This window comes from Cricetulus griseus, assembly GCF_003668045.3.
Source record: "Cricetulus griseus strain 17A/GY chromosome 1 unlocalized genomic scaffold, alternate assembly CriGri-PICRH-1.0 chr1_1, whole genome shotgun sequence".
Classification (NCBI taxonomy): Eukaryota; Metazoa; Chordata; class Mammalia; order Rodentia; family Cricetidae; genus Cricetulus; species Cricetulus griseus.
The window spans coordinates 66,247,833-66,270,752 of NW_023276807.1; the positions used below are offsets into that span (position 1 = coordinate 66,247,833).

General features: G+C 43.8%; 1 protein-coding gene across 1 annotated transcript in view; it reads right to left on the reverse strand.

Moving 5' to 3' along the window:
• Dlgap2 (DLG associated protein 2) overlaps positions 1–22,920 on the reverse strand; it is a 189,614-nt gene that overhangs the window by 158,335 nt on the left and 8,359 nt on the right. Inside the window, exon 2 of the mRNA XM_035453012.1 lies at positions 5,934–5,968. Coding sequence (XP_035308903.1) covers positions 5,934–5,968 — 35 coding nt within the window. The remainder of the gene's footprint in view (positions 1–5,933; positions 5,969–22,920) is intronic.

The window sequence follows — 22,920 nt, forward strand, 5'->3', positions numbered from 1 at the left end:
CTCTAGATTAAAATATCTCCTAGCTAAAATACTGTTGGTTCACTTTCATTTTCTAAAAGAAAGCAACTTCAGGAACATGATTTGTTGTTGTTCCATGCCCCAAATCTTTGTAAATGGCCACTTTCAGTACTACTGAGCTGAAAACCTGAATTTTGATCTATATCCCTGGGCCTCTCCGTTATTCACCTATTTCACGTTGGATATTAATAAAACGAATAACATTTGTTAAAAAGTGACAGACAAAACTGGTCACCTATTACTCATTGACAAATCATGCCCAAGCCATCATTCTTCTCTTTCTAAATACATCACACACTGGGTTTAGTGCAGGAAGCCAAATAAATATGAGGCCGTAGAGCAGCAACAAGATTTGCAATTCATTTTTTAATGTCCTTGGTTTCTGGATCGATTTGGTTTAACACATTTTATAGTTCTTGACCTAAATGCAACCCCCCTCAACAAAAATAACTGCTCCATGCTGGGGTGGATTTCTGGTCCCAGTTTGTTTCAGCCTCCTCCCTGTTGGTTACATCAAGGCAGGGGACAGTAGAGACCACACAGAGGCAGAGACCAGCTGTGCAGCAGGCCCCTCAGAGCTTGGCAGCCACAGACATGCACATATTTTAATGTCACCTTGTGACACTCACAGTGGTGTACACATGGTCAGCTTCCCTGGCCATCTCCATTCTTTCAGCAACAAGCCCTGGCATGTTTAGTCCACTTGGCACGAGCCTCTCAGATATTACTCAGAGCCCCGAGAGACAGAGAGAGAGAAGCTCAGCTCTGTTTCCATCTCTGCTCCCCTATGACTCAGGGGTCACACAGTACCCCAGATGACACTGGATTGCTCTCTAGGAAATCAGGTGCTCAGCACCACTGCCTCGCATGTATAGAGCAGGTAGCAAGACTCTCCTCTTTCACACAGCTGCCTTCTGGAACTATCTGAAAGCAACACACTTTATAACCGGCATGGGCAACAGCAGTGCTAGGTAACAAAGACCCTGCCCCATCAGGAGCTGTGGCCTTGCCATTTTCCCAGACACTTGCTGGCCCCACTACTTCTGTGTCTTGACTGAGTCTTCGCATGACTGGCACAGTTCCCATCTGCTGCACTGTTCAGCTTGGCTAGCTCAAATCCAGGCTGAAGCAGTTTCCGAGTGCCGTCCACTTCAGTTGCCCCTTATTGGTAAGGCCCAACAACATCACTCCTGTCAGAGGTTTTGGACTGAGGGAAACACAGAAGGGACCTTAGCAGAGCAAATGGCATTTAATAGACATGACTCCAAAAAAGGGCCTGCAAGGTGCTCATCACTTATGAAGTCCCTTCCAAAGTGAAAGCTCACAAAGATAGAGTGTCCTTGTCTTTGGAAGCCTGGGAGGATGCGTATGTATGTGGTCTGCAGATGAGGAGGATGCTCGTTGCTCCTTAATGGACTTTCTGTGGTGCCTGTGTCCTCAGAGGACTTCCCCCTGCCCTCCATCTATGAAGCTATTCTGTGTTCCAGGCCATGCCCCTCCATCTGTTATCTGCATCCCAGCTCACGTGATCTGAGGGAGGAGCATGTATGACTGCCACACTGTGCACTGGGCAGATGTGAGGTTACAGACCCCTCCATATTTGCTAACTATCCCCAGCATGAGATTATACGTTGTTAAATAAATTGAATAACCACATGCAGTTCCTACAGCTATATCTCTAAAGCAGTTGTCTATGAATACTGAATATGCATAACTATTCTTAAAAACATTTTCTGCATTTCAGTAATGCTAAGCCCTGCCCTGCTTCTAAGGTGGAAAACTATAAAAAAAAAAATCTGCAATTCATTAACTTCGTTTATAGCAAGAGCAGGCCTGGCTAATCAACCTCGTCTAAATTATACTAAAAGCTTATAATTATCTGGCAAGATGAGAAGAAAGAATGCAGAAATAATTTCACAGCAAAATGGCAGGGCAGAACATTAAAGGCATCTTAGAATCCAAGCTCATTTCTGAGCTTTCCTGTCAAGGCATGCTCCTAAATGTCCACATGATTCTCCACAGCTCTGTAAAACAGGCCATGCAGACGCCGGGCGTTAATGCTTGATTTTTCACCCTCAGTGTATCCACTCTCATGAAGATGTCAGATTACATCTGATGCTATAGCTACAGTAGCCGGATGTTGCTCCAGCGGGGCTGCAGAGAAGACAACAATGAAGTTGAGAGGGATGTACAGAGAGCTGACAGAATAGATCTGTTTCTCTTCAGGAAAGATGTGGACAGAGCCAAGGACTTGGAGAGGAGCACACAGAAGTCATGAGAAGACTGACCATCTCCATGAATGTCCCAGGAGATTTAGGTTGACTGAATTATTTACAGACCTTCCACAATAGTTTATAAGCATGGGTGTTTCCTGTTGGGTAATCTGGCCATTTTGGCCTGAAGTCCTTGTCTAGCCTACAGGTCCCATTTCAACCAGGCTCACCCTGGTGGTTCCAGACCTTAAGGCTCCCCTCTGAGTTCTGTATGGATGGTCTGCATCAATAGATGCTCCCTTCATGATCCCTGGATTACGGCTACATGGAAGAACATTGTGGCTACCTGGCAGCGCCATCCCCTAGGTTTCTACTTTCCTTACAAAGTCCTTACAAAGTGTCTTCCACAAGGAGGACCCAGAGAGCCCACTTTTAATGTTTGTCTTGGAATAAGCTTTGGTTAAGTATTTTTTTTAAAACTATAACTGCTGAGTCCTACATTCATGAAGGCTATTCCATGAGGCTCAGGCATTTATAGAGGGGTAATATTGCAATCAAGAGGGCTATTCTGTGGGGCTCAGGCATTCACACAGGGGTAATACTGCAAAGAGCCACTGGAAGGTCATCCCTGGGGCTGAGCTAGTTCACTGTTGTTGACATGTTCCTGGTCTACCACATGCTTGACACAGCACCCTCAGCCCTTCTTCCCTTCTTCTCTAGTAGCTCCAGTTATGTCATAGTTCACTCTTCTTTTGTATCTGCCATTTCCATCAGGCCTGGGTCCCTTTCCTGAAGAGCTGAAATTTCCATGTTGCACTCACCTGTAGGCCAGCGTATGGAGACCATTTTTTTTCTCAAGGATTCCTAAACCCAGACCCAAACCGAAACCCAAACCTGAGGCCCTGTCATTTCTTTCCTCTGAGCTTCCTCCCAGTGGTTCAGCCTGCAGGGCAAGCAGAGCACAGCATCAGGCATACTTATTTCTGCCTGGAAGCTGGAAGCTCCCCATCTGGGAGAGCATATGCACCTCCCTGGATCTTGGTTGCCACTGTTCCTCTTCCCAGTGCCCACAAAAGCTCTAGAAAAATATTTCTTAAACTCTGGCCTGATGACCCCCTCACAATGTCCTGAATCTCCATATAGCCCAGACTCCCTTAACTGCACAGGGGATGTTAGACTATCAGAAAAAACTTCCTACAAGGATTCCCATAAAGCAGCTGTGTTTGTTGAAGACCTTGCTGCTATCCTAGCAGGTCACAGAGAGTGACAAGGAGAGGTAGTGTATATTTCCTTGTAATTGAAACATTTCTTCCTAAAGGAAGGGAGGGATCTCAAAAAAAAGATGAGAGTCCCATGGAGTAAACACAACTTACAAGGCACAGGAATATCCTGAAAGTTACAGGATTCACCAGGTCATTTCCCAGAGTTATATAAATAGCAACAGTTGATGAGGAGTGGCTACTCTAATTGTCTGATCTGCCTGTAACTTGTGCAAGGAACTCCAGACATGAGGCCTTTGTGAGCTAGAGCCCACACTACTGTGGAATTTGGGTGATTCAGATGTCTTTGAATAACTGACACCAGTAAACTCAGTAATTTACTAAGATAGATGGGTAGAATCATTTCTTTGGTCTGTCACTGGTGCTCTATCTGGAGCCAATTGAGCCACACTGCTGAGGGCTATGAGGTGAAAGACTGCAGTGGTGGGAGTATGAGGACAGGGACCCACTCATTAAGTGTATGAGTTGGGAGACACTGGTGAAAACAGTGATTCTGAGGGACCCTTCCATCCCCAGGTGTCTGTGGCCCAGGAAGGTGTGATCTACATGAGTCACAGACAAGGCCAGCCCTGTGGACTCTGGCAGCAGTGTTGTTTCCAGGGCCCAGTGAGACAGACATTACTTGAAGCATCATCTGGAAAATTAAGTAAACCCAGCAGTACATCATCTGTTGCTCACTTCTCCCTCCCCCTCCCCCTAACATTTCTCCAGAAGAGTCCTTTTCATTGCATCAGAGCAGATGCATCTTTCCCCTTTCAGCTCAAGGCTGCAGCATTGGTCAGTGGCCAGTCTCATTTGCTCAATGTCACTGCACATCAGCCTGCAAGCAGGTCATAAAACTCACTCTGGCGACTTTCAAATGCACCTTTCCCCTTACACTTTATTGTCATCTTGCTATCTTGTTAATCTGAACTCCTCTTGATAAATCACTTATAAATGATTTAATGGATCAGTAAAATGAACATTTTAAAAAATGTATTTGCTTGAAAACTGTTTTCTTTCTTGCTCTAAGTTGTTGTTTTGATGCCAAATGTGTGCATACACACCCTGGTATTCTTTGCACAGCTGTTGCTATGTAAAAAACATGATCCTTGTACAACAAAGATGAATCATGTCAGTCCCCAGATGTCCCGTTATCTATTCTCTCCAACTTCTAAGGAAACATGGGCAAATTCATTTTTGAAGAGATGGGGGTGACAGCTACATACAGCCTCTGTGTTGTCAAAGATGACACAGGGTTAGGAATACAGTCCCTGCAGTCAATTGCTGGGATCCGTCCTCCATACTCTCATCATAACCTGGTGGGATCACTGTACCTATCTTACAGAGTGCTTGTGAACATTAATATATGTAAAACAGTTAGAGCAGGAACAAGACGCTAAAGGAAATTAAAGTCATGCTAGCATAGCTCAATTTAGATTAGCAACTGAGATACTTTACAATAAATCTTACTGGGATAAATAATTATAGCATTCAAAACTTCTATCCAAAGAAAGGTTTCCTCACTAAAATTCTGCTCGCTATTCATATTACTTTATTGCAAAGTGCAGACACCAAAAAATTAACAGCCAGCATGGACTGCAGGAAGCCACTGATGAGATCTAGGGAGAAGGCTGGCTGCCTTGAAATCAAGTGTTTTCTCTGTCACTCGGCTAACCAAGGCTCAACAACAGCAATGGGAGACAGAATCTGGCAATGTATCAAGATGAAACAGAGAATTCCAGTGCCAAGTGTTTCAAAACCTCAAAGCAAAAGGCAGCACATACTTTCCTGCTCTCAGTGAGTTAGTTCCACTATCAAGCAGGCACTACCCATCTGCCTTTAGGGATGGACCCAACTTTCCTCTATCTATTTACAGGTTATTAGCAGCCACTTTTAGCACCTTGGAAGTCAACCCTGTTGGCTTTTCAGAACAAAGCTTTCTCACGTATAGACACACAGCAGCCTTTTTTACCACTAAGGAGAAGTCAATCCCCGGCAAAAGCCACCCACATGCTGCCATTTCTGACGCAGCATGTCCTTCTCTGCATGACCTGGTGCTGAAATCGGTTTAGGAAGCCCCATTGGTTCTGGAATGGATTTTGTCTTGAATTGGATTGGCTCTGAGACCTGTGGCCTCTTTCCTTTAAAGGGTGCTGAGAAAATCCTCCTGGATCCTTTGGGGTCTGTGTTCTGAACACTGTTCATTTTCTTCAATTGAGTTCCTTTGTGCTACCACTTGGCCTTTTGAGTCCTACAGAGCCTGTCTGGTCTAGCTACTCTGGTTCCATTAGATGATTTAATGCAACAATGTTTTTTCCAGAGATTATTTTCTATGACTTACATGTAACTAAAAATGCACAGGCTGTGCTGGGACCATGCGTACTCCTCCTCCTACTGAACTACAACCTGTCCCCTGTTATACTTGCACCATGGCCTGCACCCTCCTTGCATTTGCCACACACTGAACAACTGTCACTAAAGATTAAGCAAAGATATCAGTCCTGCCTTGATGAAGTCCTCCTGAATTACCAGGCAAAATGACACAAGCTCTGTCCATGAAGTTTTACTCAACTATGATACACATCATGGAGAGATAAACACAGTAACGATGGCCCCAAGGAACGGGAGTGGTAATGGCTGAAGGCAAGTGAAAAGATCCAGGGCTTAGAGCAATGGATGTAATGAGCTGGGGAAGCTGACAGGAATCTTCTGGAGTCAGGAGGATATGCCATTCCTCCACACCACACGGCATGTGAATTGGGCAGCCTTTGCACTCCCTGATGCACACTGATTTCCCCCCTGGGTGACAGTCCTCAGAGAGGAAGGACAGGGATGTGCAGATAGCACCTAGAGTCTTGGCCTGAAAATGACACCCACTAAGAAGAGAGGGCAGAATAGCTCTCGGGATACAAAACTCAAGTGTGGGGTTCAGAGTAGAGAGGGGATCAAGTGAACAGCATTTCAGGCCCAATGAGCAAAACTTTTTACCAAAAATGTCTTAGGGCACAACTGCAAGTTTGTACCATTCTGCAGAACAACACAGAGGGTGTCACTTAGAACTGGGCAGAGACACTGTCAGCCTGAAAGTTCCTGGCTTCCAAATACCATTACTATCCCAGCGTAGTTACTCTCCACCCAGAACGCATTCAAATGGATGCTATGATTTTAATTGATGGGCTAAACTACGTCGATTATAGTAAAGATGAACTTAAGACAACATGGGTGGGGCCTAAAGTTTACCTGAAAGATTTCAAAGAGAACACTGGCCTAGGGTTACACCCAGAACCAACAGCAGAAATGACTCCTGGAGCCAACATGCTTGCCTAACCAGCCTGCCCAGCTAGAGAGGACTCACTGGGCACACCAACAAGCTTGACACGATCCACGTTTATTTCATGGGCTTGGGTAAGAATTTCATCTGGCAGTATTGATCCTTTCCCATCTTTAAAATCATTGCTGCCATTTCATCTAATTTCATCTGGACTCTGAACCCATGAACCCACACTAGACCATATGCTTAGCCACAAGGAACTAGATGTCAGTTATCTGCTTCTGATCTGCAGCCGCCTGAGCAGATGGTAGGAGAATGCTGTTGTTCCTACCACAGACAGGTGGCTTAGGAGAACTCAGATGCCACTCTGGAGAGATGCTCCAAGAGCAATAGTGTCATCAATGCCTGGCACATATTGAAGAAGTGTTTCTGAGGCAGAATGTCCATGAAAGAGTCAGATTCCTCAAAGGTAGGAATGGCTAGAAGAAGTCCTCTTGAGTAGAACCACAAGGTGGGGGTGCGGGTGAGGGTGGGGGGGGGGTGGGTGGGGGGGAGAATAGGACAGAGGTTGATGAGATGAAAGGAAATTTTGGTTTAAAAGGCAAAAGCATGCAAAAGCATAGGGATAGGTGGATCCCTATGGACTCAAGGCTAGCCTAATCTATATGGTGAGTTCTAGACCAGCTACATAGCATGACCTTGTCACAAAAGAGCAAAAGAAAAGAAAAAGACAAAAGTGGAAACCTGGAGAGACAGCTAGGCCAAGAAAGTGCTTGCCTTACAGGAATGAGGGTTCCAGTTCAATCCCAAGAACCTATGCAAAATGCCAGGCATGCTGGTCCCTGGTTTATAATCCCAGAACTAGGGAGGTAGAGTCCTTGGGGCCCTCAGAATTTTAAGACAGTGAGAAAACTGTCTCCAAAAAGGTGTATAGTACCTGAGAAGTGGCACTGAGGTAGTCTCTTGCCCTCCCATATGCACATACACACATACAAATGTATGTACACATCCCCCAACACAAAAACATGTGTGAGTGCATGTGCACACACATACATCACACACACACACACACACACACACACACCAGAGAGAGAGAGAGAGAGAGAGAGAGAGAGAGAGAGAGAGAGAGAGAGAGACTCACTCAAGATGCCAGGTATAAAAGCTTTGCATCTCTAGACTAGATCTATTGCATCTGTCTTGACATTCAAGAGATGGTCTTCACCTTCCATCCCTTAACTAAAGACTATGGCCTCATTCAGAGACTTGAACGTGGAAATGAGCACGGGGCTCAGAGCTTGGCTAGGTGTGGCCACGTACTTACCCTCCTCTCAGCACTCTACCTCACTGCATCCTACTCACAATCTACAAGGCTTCCAGTGGGATGAATCAAACCTTCCCTAGCAAAAGCCTCTGTGTAGAGATAATGATCGATTCTGAGCACAGCAGATGGTCTATTCTGCACGAGTTATCTAAAAATCCATCTTTCTTTAACTTATATTTGGATCCCTGGAGTACGGCAGGAAGCAAGTAGACTTCCGAGCAGTGTTTGACTCAGCACCACAGCTAGAAAGTCAGATGAGAACTCTCAGCCACCACACTGGCCCTTCTGTAGGGAAGTCACTGAGGGGTGACACTGACTCCTCAGGATCATCATGCTGTGAGAACAATACTAAAGTTACTAAATTTTGCAATGGAGGAGGAACCAAAAGGAAGTGCGTGATGAAAATATCCAGGCTGGTCTCAGCGGAAATTAGCTTGACTCAGCTCAAAATACACATGCTGTGCTCAGCTGAACTATAAAAATGAGTGGGAACATAGGGGAATAGACCATGACATCTCCAGGAGCAAGAAAGAGGAGGCCGTTAGTATGGCTGGAGGAACTTCATTTTTTAATGTGACTGGGCATGTACTTACAGAGCTGTTAGGAAGATGGCAAAGCTTTCCTACACATGTAGACATGACTTTGGGAGGATTTCTACCAGTATCTCTTCAAAGGGCCGTTAGAACTGAGCAGTAACTAAGAGGCAGAGAAGGTGAGCGGAGTGCCAGGAGACCTCCAGGGAATTGTCACTATTGAGAATCTTCTGGTTTTATCAAAAACTTCCCACCAATGACAAAAAAACAGGGATCTGTATGTCCCCTGTAAAGGATATGCTTGCCCTTGGGACTCTTGCTGTCTTATACCAAAGGAAAAATGGCCACCTCTGTGTATTACAAGATCAAACTTAGGAAGTGTAGCTTAAAACATTTTCCATTATTTAAAAAATGTAGATTTTATGTATAAGGGTGCTTTTCCTGCATGTATGTCTGTGTACCACAGGGATGCCTGCTGTCTGTGGAGGCCAAAAGAAGGTGTCAGATCTGTTGGAACCATGTACTTGGCATGTACTCAGTAGCTGTCTCAAAGCTTCTGGCAGCTCCCCCTAATACGCAGAGACCATGAAGATTCACCTGTGGTATGAACTCACCTTGCAGTTCAGGTTTTCTGTGGACCAATGACATTGTAGCTTTGTTGATGAATTGAGGCAGCATGGAAAGCAATTAGCTCTGGACCTTCATTGATCCTGATGATTGATCCAGCAACAAAGTAAAGAGTCAAGTTAAATTTCTTTTTCCTACCTGACTCACAGTCACCATGGTGTATACCTGTGCATACACAGGGTACTTCCTGAGAATAAAGATGGCTGGATGCTCTGTAGGATTTTCAAAGAGAAGTCATTTGAACCATAGTACCAAGGTGACTTCTGCTTGAAGTTGTCTATCTACATCTGCAACTTCAGAAAGCAGATCAGAGGAATAATGTTCAGAGTACACTATGGAACTCAAGCAGCAGCACGATGGGAGAGGAGCAGTGACAAGAGAAGTAACACAAAACAGTCAAAGACTCAGAAAACACACACTGGGCATGTCACTAAGCAAACTTGCTGTTTTACTTAGAGTTTTTATTGCTATGAAGAAACACCATGACCATGGCAACTTATAAAGGAAAGCATTTAATTAAGGGGGCTCTTTTACAGTTTCAGAGTTTCAATCAATTATCATCATGGTGAGGAGCATGGCAGAATGCAGACAGATGTGATGCTGGCTATATCTTGATATGCAGCCTACAGGAAGTTGACTGAGACACTGGCTAGTATCCTGAGCATAGGAAACCTCAAAGTCTGCCCTCACAATGACACACTTCCTCCAACAAGGCCATACCCACTCGAATAAAACCACACCTTCTAACAGTGCCACTCCCTATGAGCTTATGAAGGTCAATTGCATTCAAACTATCACACTTGCATTCCAAACAGACAGAAATCTTGGGGTCAACATACCATATTAGATGCAGGGAGAATCTTTTCTTCTCAACAGCTGGGTAAAGTAGTAGCAAGAAGCAATTAAAGTGACCCCCTGATGAATCAACAGCTAGATGGTCCTACAGGCAAAAGTTCTTTCCTGCATTGTCCTCTCTGGGACATCGGGGCAAGTGTCTGGGGATTACTACTTAGTCTTGGTGTGAAGAATTCCTCTAATAGGTTGGGGGAAGCTGAGTCTGAACCATGTTGCAGGGGGTAGAAATCTGGCCAGAGGGATACTGTGCAAGTCTGGAGTAAGACTTACTAGCTTCCAAACTGACAAGTTCCATAAATTCACATTAGATTCTAATGAGAGTAATTTAGATAAAATCCCAGACAAAAAATTAAATGAATGATTACAACAGACCTTGAGAATTGATAAATGGAATTGAATACGATTAAAAAGTTCTGAAAAATCAAAAGATTTAGAGATAGCCTGTAGAATGGGATTAGTATCTAGAATATTTAAAGAGAAAGAGAACAATCCAAAACAAAACAAAATCAAGCAAATGACCCAATCAATGAATGGGACAAAGAAATGAGCAGACAGTTCAATAAAACTAGAAATGGCCAACACATATATGAAAAAAATGTTAAACATCCTTAGTCATCAAAGAGATGTAAATTAAAACTATTTTGAGATTCTTCCTTACTCTTCAGAATAACTATTATCCAAAATTAAAAGTAACAGTAAATGCTAATGAGGATGAGGAGAAAGTGGAATCTTTATATAATGGTGGTGGAATTAAATTGGCCCAGACACCATGGAAATCAGAATTAAAGGTGCCATAAAATAAAAAGGGAACTAACTTAAGAATATACCACTTTAGGACATATACTTGAAGAGCTCTAAGTCAGTATACCACAGAGATACTTAAACATATATGTTTACTGCAGCACTAGTTATAATGGTCAAACTACAGAATTAGCTTAATTGTCCATCAGCAGATGAATGGGTAAAGGAAATGTCACACACACACACACACACACACACACACACACACACACACACACACACACTGGGCTTTAATTCAAGTGGGCTATGAATAAGAATGAAGAAATAATATCTACTAGAAAAATGAAAGCCACTATATCATCATATTAAGTGAAACATTCATCTCAGAAAGACAAATACTAGTTTTCTTATGGACTCAGAAAAAAAATATATATATGGCATGAAAGCATCAGGGAGACTGTGTTAAGGGAGGAGACTAGTGGGAACTGGCAGTGGGTAGGAGAAAAGTTGAAGGGTAGTAGATGGAAGATATAGTAGAAACATGATAGACATGAAAGAAATTGATTTGTGAAACCCGTAGGGTAAAAGGCCAGTAAAAGAACACCCTAGCCCTGAGACCAGAGCCAAGGAAACACACCCTGCCTCTAACCAACTCAGGAATTGAAATTCAACCAATCCCTGAGCATGAAACCCAACCAATACCAGAGCACAACATTCAATCAATCCCTGAGCAAGAAATCCAATTAACCTCTGAGCTTGTCTCAAGCTCAAAAATTGAGATCCTACCAATCTCCACCCTGAAAATCTCTGCCTTGGAAAGTTCTGCCCCTAAGAAATCCTATATAAACCCTGTACCTGTTCGGTTTGGGGGTGCTTTTTCCCACCCTGGCAGAGGCAGCCACTCCTGCCTCTTCCATCCCAATTAATCTCTCGAGCAAGGTTTGTTGTAATGACTTTCTTTTGCTGGAGTAGAGCAGAGCTGTAACAACGTTCACAGGAGCAGAACAGAGCTGTAACAGCTCTTGCCAGAGTGGAGCACAGCAAAGCCGGAGCAGAGCAAAACTGTAACACTTGGGCTGGGGAAACTTTCCCTTTTCTGGAGCCAAACTGTTACACTCTGGAGAAGCTGGAAAGAGCTGTTACACTTCTCTGGAGCAGAGCAGAGTTAGAAAATTTTACTGAGGAAAGCCTCCCCTGCTGGAGCAGAGTTGCTACATTTGCATTAGGGAAACCTTTCCCAGAGCAAGGACTGTAACATTTTGCTGGGGAATTCATCCTCCACCAGAACAGAGCTGTAGCACTTTTGTTGGGATACCTTTCCCTGTTGAGTTGTAAGTATTCCTTGACTTCTGACTGCCAGGATACATTTTCCTTCAGATCTGTGACACTTGCTATGCACTATATGTATAAAACAACCCCAGGAACTCTGCTTCAGAGAATTGTAAAGTTATCAAGTGTGATGGTTAATCTCCATTGTCAACTTGACTGCACTTAGAATCATCTAGGGAATGTTGAGACACATCTGGCTATATCTATGTGAGCATTTCCAGCAAGGATTAACTGAAGGGAAGACCTACCTTGAGTGTGGATGCTACCGTACCATGGCTTGGGGAACCACGATAGAATCAGAGAGCTGAAAACTAGTGGATAGGTGGCCTATCCCTTTCTATTTGTCCTGGTCTGTGTGACACAAACTTATTGGACCCTGTCACATACTTCTGCTGCAGTGAGACATCCTGCACAAGTGCATGAGGTCCAGCAACTATGAAATGGGATCTGAAACCAGGAGCCCAAATGAACCTTTCCCATTTTAAAATGTTTCTGTCAGGTATTTTGGCCATAGAAAACCAAAAATAACTAATACAGGAAACTGGTACCAGAGTAGGGAGGCCACTGCTGTGGCTGGACATAATCATGGGATTCTTGGGCATTGTGGATTGGTCTGTTTGAAGAGTTTCAGCTCAGTAAGCCTTACAATACAAGAGGTAAGGCTTAATAAGCCACTGTGGTAGGAGGTCATCAGATCAGAACTCTGATTCAAATGCAGCTAGTAAGATCTGTGCTCATGAGTGTGGCAATCCTCTCCCTCTTCTGGGAACCAAAGCCCGTTCATGCTCCATTCTGACAAATAAGTTTCCCACATCATGAAAATTAGTGTAAGGCTGAATTCAAAAGGAGAAGAAGAAAATTCAAGATGACACAGCATTAATGCTGTTGAGGATATTACTGGATGCTTGTAGTAAGGACTGGTCACAAACATGGAGCAGAATGATGTAACAAAAGTACTTAAGTCAGAGAAGGAATTCATCTAAAGATGCAGTTAAGAGCCTGGAGCTGTTACAAAAGATGAGTACCATTAGTGGCAAGTCGAATACTTTACACTATCATAACAAAAAAAGGTGACAAGAGAATTTTAGGAAATGGAGAGACCCTTACCTGTATTGACTCCAGAGTGTAAAACTGCAAACTCAGTAGACTTTTCTTTGACACAGAATACCTGTCAGACAATTGCTGGGAAAGGGGGAACCTAGAGGAGTATTTTCAAGGGCTCAGCTATCAAAGGTTGCTGAAGCTGTGGTCCAAGGGGTCCTGGCTATTGCTTGAGTGGGCAACAGAACTTGGTGTTATCCACTTAGTGCTTGCTTTGAAGGCATGAAGAATGCAAGAGTGATGAATTGAGGGAGATGTCCACTGTGATTCTGGACAAATGTCAAAGAGGATAAGCTATGTGTAGCAGGTTAGATTATTTGCATAGAGCTCCTGAGAGGACAGTGTATGAAGCTGTGAGGGTCAAACTTACACTGCAATGGAGACCCAACGATGCAGAGTGTCTGCTGGAGGAAGCAGAGGATATTGAGAGAAGCCAGTTTAAAAGAAAGGATACATGGGTTGAGAATGATAAGGCCATAAAAGAAAGAACACTCAAGTATGCTAGAATTTCAACGATGCTACCATGTGTTCTCAATTATGGATATGGAGTTATAGGATTTAGGGCTTCTTCTGCTGGATTTTGGCCTTCTTTGGGTCCCATTATTTCTTTTGATGCCCCAAGCTTCCCTTTTGGAATGGGGATATTTACTCACTCTGGCCCATTGTATATTGGCATTGTGTAACTTGGTTTTATGCTTCTATAGTTTTTTAGTATCCCACATCTAAGAGTTGTGTTGAGTCTCACAGGACTCTTTGACATTATGTTTTCTGAATAACAATGGAACTGGTAAGACTGTGAACTCAAAGAGACATGTTAAATCCATTTTTGCATAAGAAACAGATGTAAGCCTTTTGTTGAGGTCATGTTGACAAGGACTTACAATGTCTAATTTCCATTGTCAACTTCATTGGATTAAAAAAAACCCAAGAGACAGTGAAGCAAATATCTGAGTATGCTTGTTAGGAGTTTCCAGAAGAGACTAACTGAGGGAGAAAGATAGATCCTGTATGGAGGTCCTTGACAGAATAAAAGGGAAAAAGAGGGAAGCTAATAGAAATCTGGCCTCCTGTTTAAGCGATGTAAATAGCTGTCTCCTGCCACATATTCCTGATGCTATGATGTCTTTCCCAGGTGCATGGTGCCCAGAAATAATGGAATGAAATCCTCTAAAACTGTGAGCTAAAATAAGTCTTTTTCTCCTAACTTGTTCCCATGAGACACTTTTGTCACTGAGTATAAAAGTATCTAATGTACCACAGAGTTAAACATAGGATGATGAATGGGCCTCCCACCACAATGAGGACTATGACACCCAACACAAACTAAGCATTTTCTTGTTCTATGTGACAAACTCTGAGCTTCATATGATCTTTGCATGTGACTCACATAATCACCCCAGCACACAGGTTGTCCTTGGTTCCAGGTCATAGACTGAGCACACAAAGCCAAGAAGGCACATATCTGTGTCCAGAATGCTCACAGAAACCCAGGGATACCTGCTGTTCCACCTTCCAGACACAGCCCAGGTGTCCAAGGGGTTGGAGCATGACATTCCCTTGAGAAGGAAGATATTGCCAAGTTTCATTTCTGAAATGAAAGCAGCTATCATTTGTTGAAAGACTTCTATGAATCAAGTCCATTATAACATGAGCTCATAATAACTCTCAGATGTCGACATGACCCCACTTATGAAATGAGGAAATTGCAGTCTCGCAAGGGCAGGGGAACTTGGACCTGGGGGACAGTGTGAGAAAAAGTGCAGAGAAAATCGCTGTCACCAAGCATTTCTTTTTAGTCTTTCTCTGCAGCTAGCTCAGAGGGTATCACTCCCCAGGTCTCTCGCCTCACAGTAAGTCTGGCTCTGTATCTACTCCTATGGGAAGAAACAGTAAAGGGATGGTAGGATATATTAGAGGAAGGCTTTCCTATTTCATATTCCTGAAATATGAAGAGTGTACCTTTGCAGCTGCATGGAGCTATGGATTTTGGCCAGTGCAATCAGTTAGGTAACCACACCATTGTGAAGATCTAGCATATCCTGGAAGTCCCCTTACATATTTTTGTTAATTGTTTTCCATTCCCTGGAAACCATTGAGATGAGTTTTATTGCTTTTGTTTTGCTTTTTCAAGAATGTAGGCTGGAAGCACATAATCCATAGCCTTCCTGTTCCTTGAAAGCACCAACCTCTGCAGGCTTTCCAGCAACCTATAGAGTGTGTGTGTGTCCATGCTGCATGTATGAGTAGCTTGTTCCTCTTACTGCACTGGATAGGAGCAGCCTATTTACTAATCCTTTCATCTATCAAAGGGCAGTGGGTGGTTTTCAGTTGGTGCTTAGGGATGCAGTTATTGTACACAGTCACATAAGGGATTTTGTATGGACTTGACTTCATTTATTTTTGGTTAAGTATCTGGGGAAGGAATTGCTTGCCTACACACATTAGGGCATCTTTAGCCACGGTTTCATTCTTTTTCCTGTGGAATGATGGGGGATATCCTTCTGTACACTGTGAATATGTGTTCCTCTTAATGGTTGATGAATAAAGTTGCTTTGGCCAATGGACAGGCAGCATGTAGCCAGGCAGAAGTATAGGCGGGGCTATCAGATTAGGAGAAAGCTGGGAAGAGAAACACAGAGAATCGCAAGGGAGATGGCATGTTGCTGCAGAAGGAGTAACATGCCAGAACATTATGGGTAAGCCATGGCCTTGTGGCAATACATAGTTTAATACAAATGGGTTAATCGTTGAGAGAGGGTTAGCCAATAAGAAGCCCGAGCCATTGGCCAAACAGTTTATAATTAATATATGCCTCTGTGTGTTTATTTGGGACTAAAGGCAGTGGAACTGTACAGGATAGAACCTTCTGTCCACAATGGACCCTTACTGACTTCCATCTCTGTCAATCCATCAGGAGTAGCTCTTCCAATGTTAGTTTAACAAGTTCTGTATTCTGCATCATGTTTATGGCTGGCCACTGACTGTGTCTCTGTTAAATTTGGAGAAAGTATGTGTGAAGCCTAAATTCTGAAGTCTTGTAAAATTGAACAAATGATTACATGCTTTCCTTTACTCAGTGTGGCCTCCTCACTCAGAAGTCTGCTGTGTGTGCTCTGGGTTGCCTGATAACAAGTCTCCCCAATCCTCCCTCAACTTTGTTTCTTTAATTTTAAAATAAATGACATGTAAATCTGATAAAGTATAAACACTACTATAGCTTTAATGTTAAAATAAAATAACTATATTCTAAAAAGGCAAAACAATGTCCAAGGTTGGCACCCAGCATTCAGGGAGACCTAAGGCAGGTTTCTTCATTGCTCCTTCTCCTCTTCCTAGTGTCTCTACTGAGACCATTCTGCTTCGGCTATTCTAGCTATGATCTCTGCATGCTAGTGTCATCTTTCACAGACTTTACTTCAATGGTACCTTCTAAGCAGATGCCCAGCCACTGACTGACAACTGTCCCTACCTGCCTTCTTTGCAATTCAGGTGTGAGTCTGAATGAGAATGGCCTTTCCATAGGCTTGTATATTTGAACACTTGATCCCAAGTTGGTGGAACTGTTTGAGGATTAGAAAGCATAGCCTTGTTGGAGGAAGAATACCATGGGAGTGGGGGGTTATGAGTTTTGAGGTTTCAAATCCCATGCCATTCCTAGTTAGGTCTCTGCTTCTCTCTGTACCTTGTGCCTATGTGTCGGGATGTAAGCTCCAGCCCCATGGCTACTTGCTGCCACACACTCTACCATGGTGATTATGGTGGAGCTCCAACAAACATTTTCTAAGTTGTGTTGGTCATGGAATATCATCACAGCAATATAAAAGTGACTAAAACACAGGGCCACAGAGGACATTTGAGAGGCTTACCTAGTTATATGGAGATAGCTACAAGGACAGGGACTCATCATGACTCCTGGACCATATATAATACCTGTTATGGAGTGGGCTGCTAAATACCATTTACTAAGTAAATAAATGACACTTTATTGGACATAGAAGTGGAAGAGATAGTCATTCACAGATGGTAGGATGGCCTATATGACCATCACAATGGCTCAGAAGGTGTAGAAAGAAATGGCAAGTTGGAAAGTATATTTGAGTCAACAGAGCATAGGTTCCTAGAGGTAGAAATTTGAGCTCAGGAATAAGAAATGTACTACTATAAGTGACATACTGTCCTTCCAAGGCATTGCACCTCCCATTGTATCTTACTCATATAGACAGAGTTCTTGGTGCTGAAGTGCCATTCCTTGCAAGAGCCTGGTGCCATTTCAAGGGATGGGCCACCTGAACAGGCAGGTATAGGGATAACCTGATAGAAACAGGCGCTATGAGAGAGAGGGGAATTAGATACTCCAAAGGAGAGGAACAAGGTCCACTCTGGAAGTGGACATAAGGCCTTGACAAAGATCTGGTGACATTACGGTGGGGGCAAATGCCTATATCAGCATACTGATGGGATGGTGGAAACAGTGAAAAAGAAGAAATAGATGGGAGGCAGTGCCTTTGTTAAAAACTGCAGCTCAGAAGGGAAGACTTACAAAGTGACTGTGATGTGTTGTCCCACCAGACACTTCTGCTCTGACTCTTTTAAGATAATATGACCCAGTGACTTGGAGAGTTAGTTGAATGTTGAATATTTAGATTGGTATGAGCTTTTGCTGTTACAAGTTCCCTGGACTAGTCAGTGGAGCTCACCTACGGAAGCATTAGGAAGGGATGATGTGACAAAACGCTACACTTAGAAGAGGAGATATTAAAAATATTTATCAACCATTATGTCACAGTGGCAACCTGGTAGATCGAATTCCAGCTCTCCCTGGAGGGGACGTTGGTCACAGGACTGGATGAGGCCATCTTTCATCATGGAGCTGGAGGGTGACACCGGAAATGAAGGGCAGCACTCAATAGACCACCTACTGCTGAGAACCTCGTTTGATGGAGATCACATAACAAAAAACAAACAAACAAATCTCACAGCACTATGGTGGGAATCACATATCTGTCGACAGACATGATCAGCTTGACTATCAGGGTTGAATCTTACAGGACTCCTTATTTATATAGTTCATTGAGAAATATTCCTGGGCCATCTGTTATTGAGGAAGTCCAAAGTGGTTTTCAAAGCTAGTTCCTTTTTAGTTCTGGAAACTACTGTAAGACCTGTGGTTGGGGTTTCCTTTAGAGAACCCAATGACCAAGTGAGCAGAATTACCAGGCAATGAAGAGCAGGCACTTGTAGCCTTGGAAACAATCTTGGGGTAAAATCAGAATATGACTATACTGCATGATGTATGCATACCGCTGGAGAACTTGAAGCAAAAACTAATCCAAGAGCAGGTGAAAACCTCAGTAGTAGTCATCGATGTCCAGCTAACTTCCGTTACTCTCTTAAAAAATAAGAAAAAGAGAACACCTTTTACCCAATATCTCCTCCAAAAAAAGGAGCGGACCAAATGTGACTCCTAAGAATGTGGAAGGGCTCTAAAATCCTGCCAGTAATAGCAAAAAAAAAAAAAAAAAAAAAAAAAAAAAAAAAAAAAAAAAGCCATTCTGTATAATTGGCTAGAATTGTCTTCCATTCATTGTACATGCCGAGTACATGGCCGTTCAATGCTTCAGGGAAATCCAGCTGCTCTCAGTGATGCCAACTGCTCTAGTTCTCTAGGAAGGAGCTGACACAAGTTCCTCACTCCAACCCTGAGCATCCACCAAGCCATCAAGGGGGCAGAGGACTGCATAGGCTTCATCTCCTAGCTGCCCTTGTCTAGTGTGCCTCCTTCAAAGGGTGAGTGGTACACATGGCATGTGTTCAACTCTGCTCAGAAAGATGTATTGTAGCCTTCATCTCCAGCACCCATGATAGGACCTTGCTTTTATTTTTGTTTTTTAATCCAGGCAGGACACATAGGCCAGGGGTGACCCTGGTTAACTTACAAGGAGGGACCCACAGAGAGTCAATGAGAAGGCAGTGGCAGAGATGAGGGACATGTCTACAACTGAGGGACACTCAAGGAGGCTGCTAGAGGCACAGAGAGTTGTGAAGGGAACATATATCAGTCCTTTCAGGTGTCACCTGTCAATGGATAGTTTTTTGGCTACTTGGTTTCTATAAGACTGAAGGATTATATTTCTGCTATATAAACTACACAATCAATGGCCATTTTCTATGGCAGACTTGAAAAGTACAGCAAGAAAAGACTCGGCATGTGACACAGGTATTGGGGCTCCTTACAAAGGACTGGGTATGATGAGAAGACTAAGATGTAGAGCCAGACACATGGCTGTGAGGCCTCTCTGTCTCATCAGACTGGCCGCTCACATGGTCTCTGGGTTCTTCTGTTTCTCTTTGATTGTTATGTTCCTCTGGTCTGTTTCCCAGCCTTCTGAAACTTCATATGGTTAGCCATTCAGCCATGTTTTTCAAGAAGTCTAAGAGAATTCCCTAATTAGCTCTAGATTAAGATACTTTCTAAAAGACAGGTTTAGATTGTAGTTTAAGTAGAAAATTCAATGTATCAAACAAATTCTCCAGTCCTAAATGTTAGCTCTGATCTTTAAAATTCTACCACTCTGAATTTTAGTTAACCACCTTTCATTTTTCTCTTGGTCACTGTTCAGTTGCTGTGAAGCAGTGCCATGACTATAATAACTCTCATAAAAGAAAGCATTTAATTGTGGCTTCCTTAGGCATTCAGAGATTTAGTCCCTTATCATTGTCATGGGGAACATGGTAGCAGGCAAGCAGATGTGGTGCTGGAGGAGTAGCTGAGAATTCTATAACTGGATTTGCAGGTAGCAGGAAGAGAGAGAGAGGGAGGGAAGGAGAGAGGGAGGGAGAAACAGGAAGAGAGGAAAGGAGGGAGGGAGGGAGGGAGGGAGGGAGGGGGGGAGGGGGAGGGAGGAGGGGGACAGGGAGAGGAAGAGGAAGAGAGAGAGGAGTGCCTGGCTTGGGCTTTTGAAATCTCAAATCCTACCCCCAGTGACACATTTCCTCCAACAAGGTTACACCCATTTCAACAAGGCCACATCTCCTAATCCTTCTCAAGTAGTGCCACTCTCTGATGACCAGGCATTCAAATCTATGAGCTTATTGCGGCAGGGGGGTGGGGGGTCATTCTTGTTCAAACCATCACACACTGACATCTTCCAGGAAGAGCTAGAATTAAGATTTAGGCAGATCCTGCCCCCCCCACACACACACAACTTTCAAGGGCTCTAAAGTGTGTATTTAGGTTTACAATTATTATATCAGGTAGATGCCTTTGTAGCTTCTGTATCTTCACACTGTCTTGTCATGCTCACCCTGATGGGCAGGCTTCCAATGCAGAAGAAAAGTGTGTTCTTGGCTGTCAGAACACGGAGGCCAAGGTCAAGTACACACTCTGTTACTGCTTGAGCGGCTAGCACGGTTGGTGCCAAGCTGTCATTTAAACTATTCAAAACAGCACGGCGCAACCTTTTTTTGGGGGGAGAAGCAAAGTACTTCGTACAAATTAGTAAACATTGCAATGCATTCTTTCACTATCTGCTTTGACCCTCTGACTGTTTCTCCATACGGCTCACAGGATGCATGCTGGGTAAAAGCTGTGCACTAATGTACACATGGCTAATTGATTTTAGCAACAAGCAGAAGGGCATTAATTGTTTTTGAAGAGTGGTTCACTTTCTTCAGGGATGCTTGTTCAAAGAGGCCAGCTCTTGATGATCTGTAGCTAGCATTTTCCTGCTCCTCCATATCTCTAAGTTCTGCATCTCTCATGTTAGCAGGGAAAGGCAGGGGGTAAGGCATGGAGATGTTTACAGTGAGGACACAGGAGCTGTAGGAATGATCTTTCTCTCTGAATCTGCCCCAGGGCCTGTTCTTTACTCAGTGCTCTGTTCTCTCCCATGGTCTCTGGCAATGAAGCAAGCCCTCTGAGGCTGCAGACTCACTGCTGCCCCACAAAGGTGGCTTGTAGGCACCAACACATCTGTACTGACTTATTCTACTTTTGTGTCTCTCTCCTGAACTTTGGCTAGTTCCTCCACAACAATGAGGCCTGGAAGTTTTTGTTTCCTTGGAATAATATTAATAGAACCACCATGTCTCCGAGGGGCTTGGCAGCTTCTTATGGTGTTTAGGCAACAAAATGGAAAGAAACTCACAACTCATGAGAACTGTTCAAACGGTGCTATTAGAACTACTGCTTGCTGGGCTCTGGTCCTTCCTTCACTCTTCCACATGTTCCCAGGATCACACTGCACAGAACCCTCCTGAATAACCTGCTGATTACCAGATGTTCATTGTATAAGCAGTGCTGCTCGTACCAGTCTACAGTTGGCTCTAGAAGCACTTAGTGGGTGCCACTTAGTGGGTGATTCCTGGTATGGTGGTATCGGTCCTATTTACTTGATCCAACTGCCTTGTCTGACCCTTTTATTCTACAACCTGCACCCTCAGTGAAGTCTGACACATCTCTTGGGTCCTATGGAGCAGAAATATATGGGAACCATCAGGAGTCATGCACTAAAACTGTCCCCACCTGCTTTTGTTCCCATCATGTCTAGGTGCTGAGCCCATGCAGAATGCCTAAAAGGTTGTGCCCTGGGAGCAGGCACAACCATGGGATATAAAGGATTATTCCAGTATTTTCTCATGGCTCAACCTCTACCAGTTGCTGGTGTGCATGGGTTAGAATACACATGTCACAACAGTTCCACCATATGTGTTACAATCAATAAGTACCCTCTCGTTGGATCCCTTTTCCACCCAGAGCCTGGCTAGATGCTCAGCTCTCTGCTGCTTCAGACTTCCTGCAATGGGATGAGGAGCAATGACTGGATGGGTCACTTGAGAGAACGAGTATTTTCTTTTTGGATGAAATGGATCCTGTGTCCCAGCATCCACAATATTCAGTAGCTCCCAAGGCAGGGAGTCTGGTATGTCCTTCAGAGATAATGTCTCTCCAGGAAGTGGCCAGCGAACCATGCAGTATGTGTTTCCGTGCCTGTTTCTTTACCCTGTGAGCACCTGTTGCCAAGCAACGTGTGCTGTGGAGCTGAGGCTGCAGGCTGTGTGAGGCGGACAGGAGAAATCAATTGGATTACCCCCACATCTGCCTCTGTGGTGCTGGACCTAGGAGAACAGCACTCTTTATAATGAGAGCCTGACCAGTGATTCTCCTTCATGAGCCTCTCTAGCATCCCTCATCCCAGGCAGCATCACCAGTTACTACTCACCATCAGCATGCACATGGCCTCTTCGGGTTTATGAGACAGAAAACCCAGCTGCGGTTTCCCTACATTTTAATTCTCTATGTATAGTTGACTGAGGGCCCCAAAGACTTCATGTGGAGACAACAAATAAAGCCACATAGGCTACACAGCTGAGTGGATGATATGATGCTGTGCTCCACTTGCAAAGTAAAAATCACCCTGGACCCCAATTCACCAAAGAACAGGTGTACAAACTGCAAGATATCTGCACTTTAAAATTGTGGAAATGTTGCCTTAGTCTAATACTATGACGGACAAAATTGTTTACAAAGTCAACTTATTAAAAGGGCCAAATGTGACATTCCAAGAAATAAAAGTGCTGTCACTAAGACCATAAGCAGGTGTCACATATGACAGTGGCTGGCAAAAGGGCATTTGTGGTCAGGTGGTAA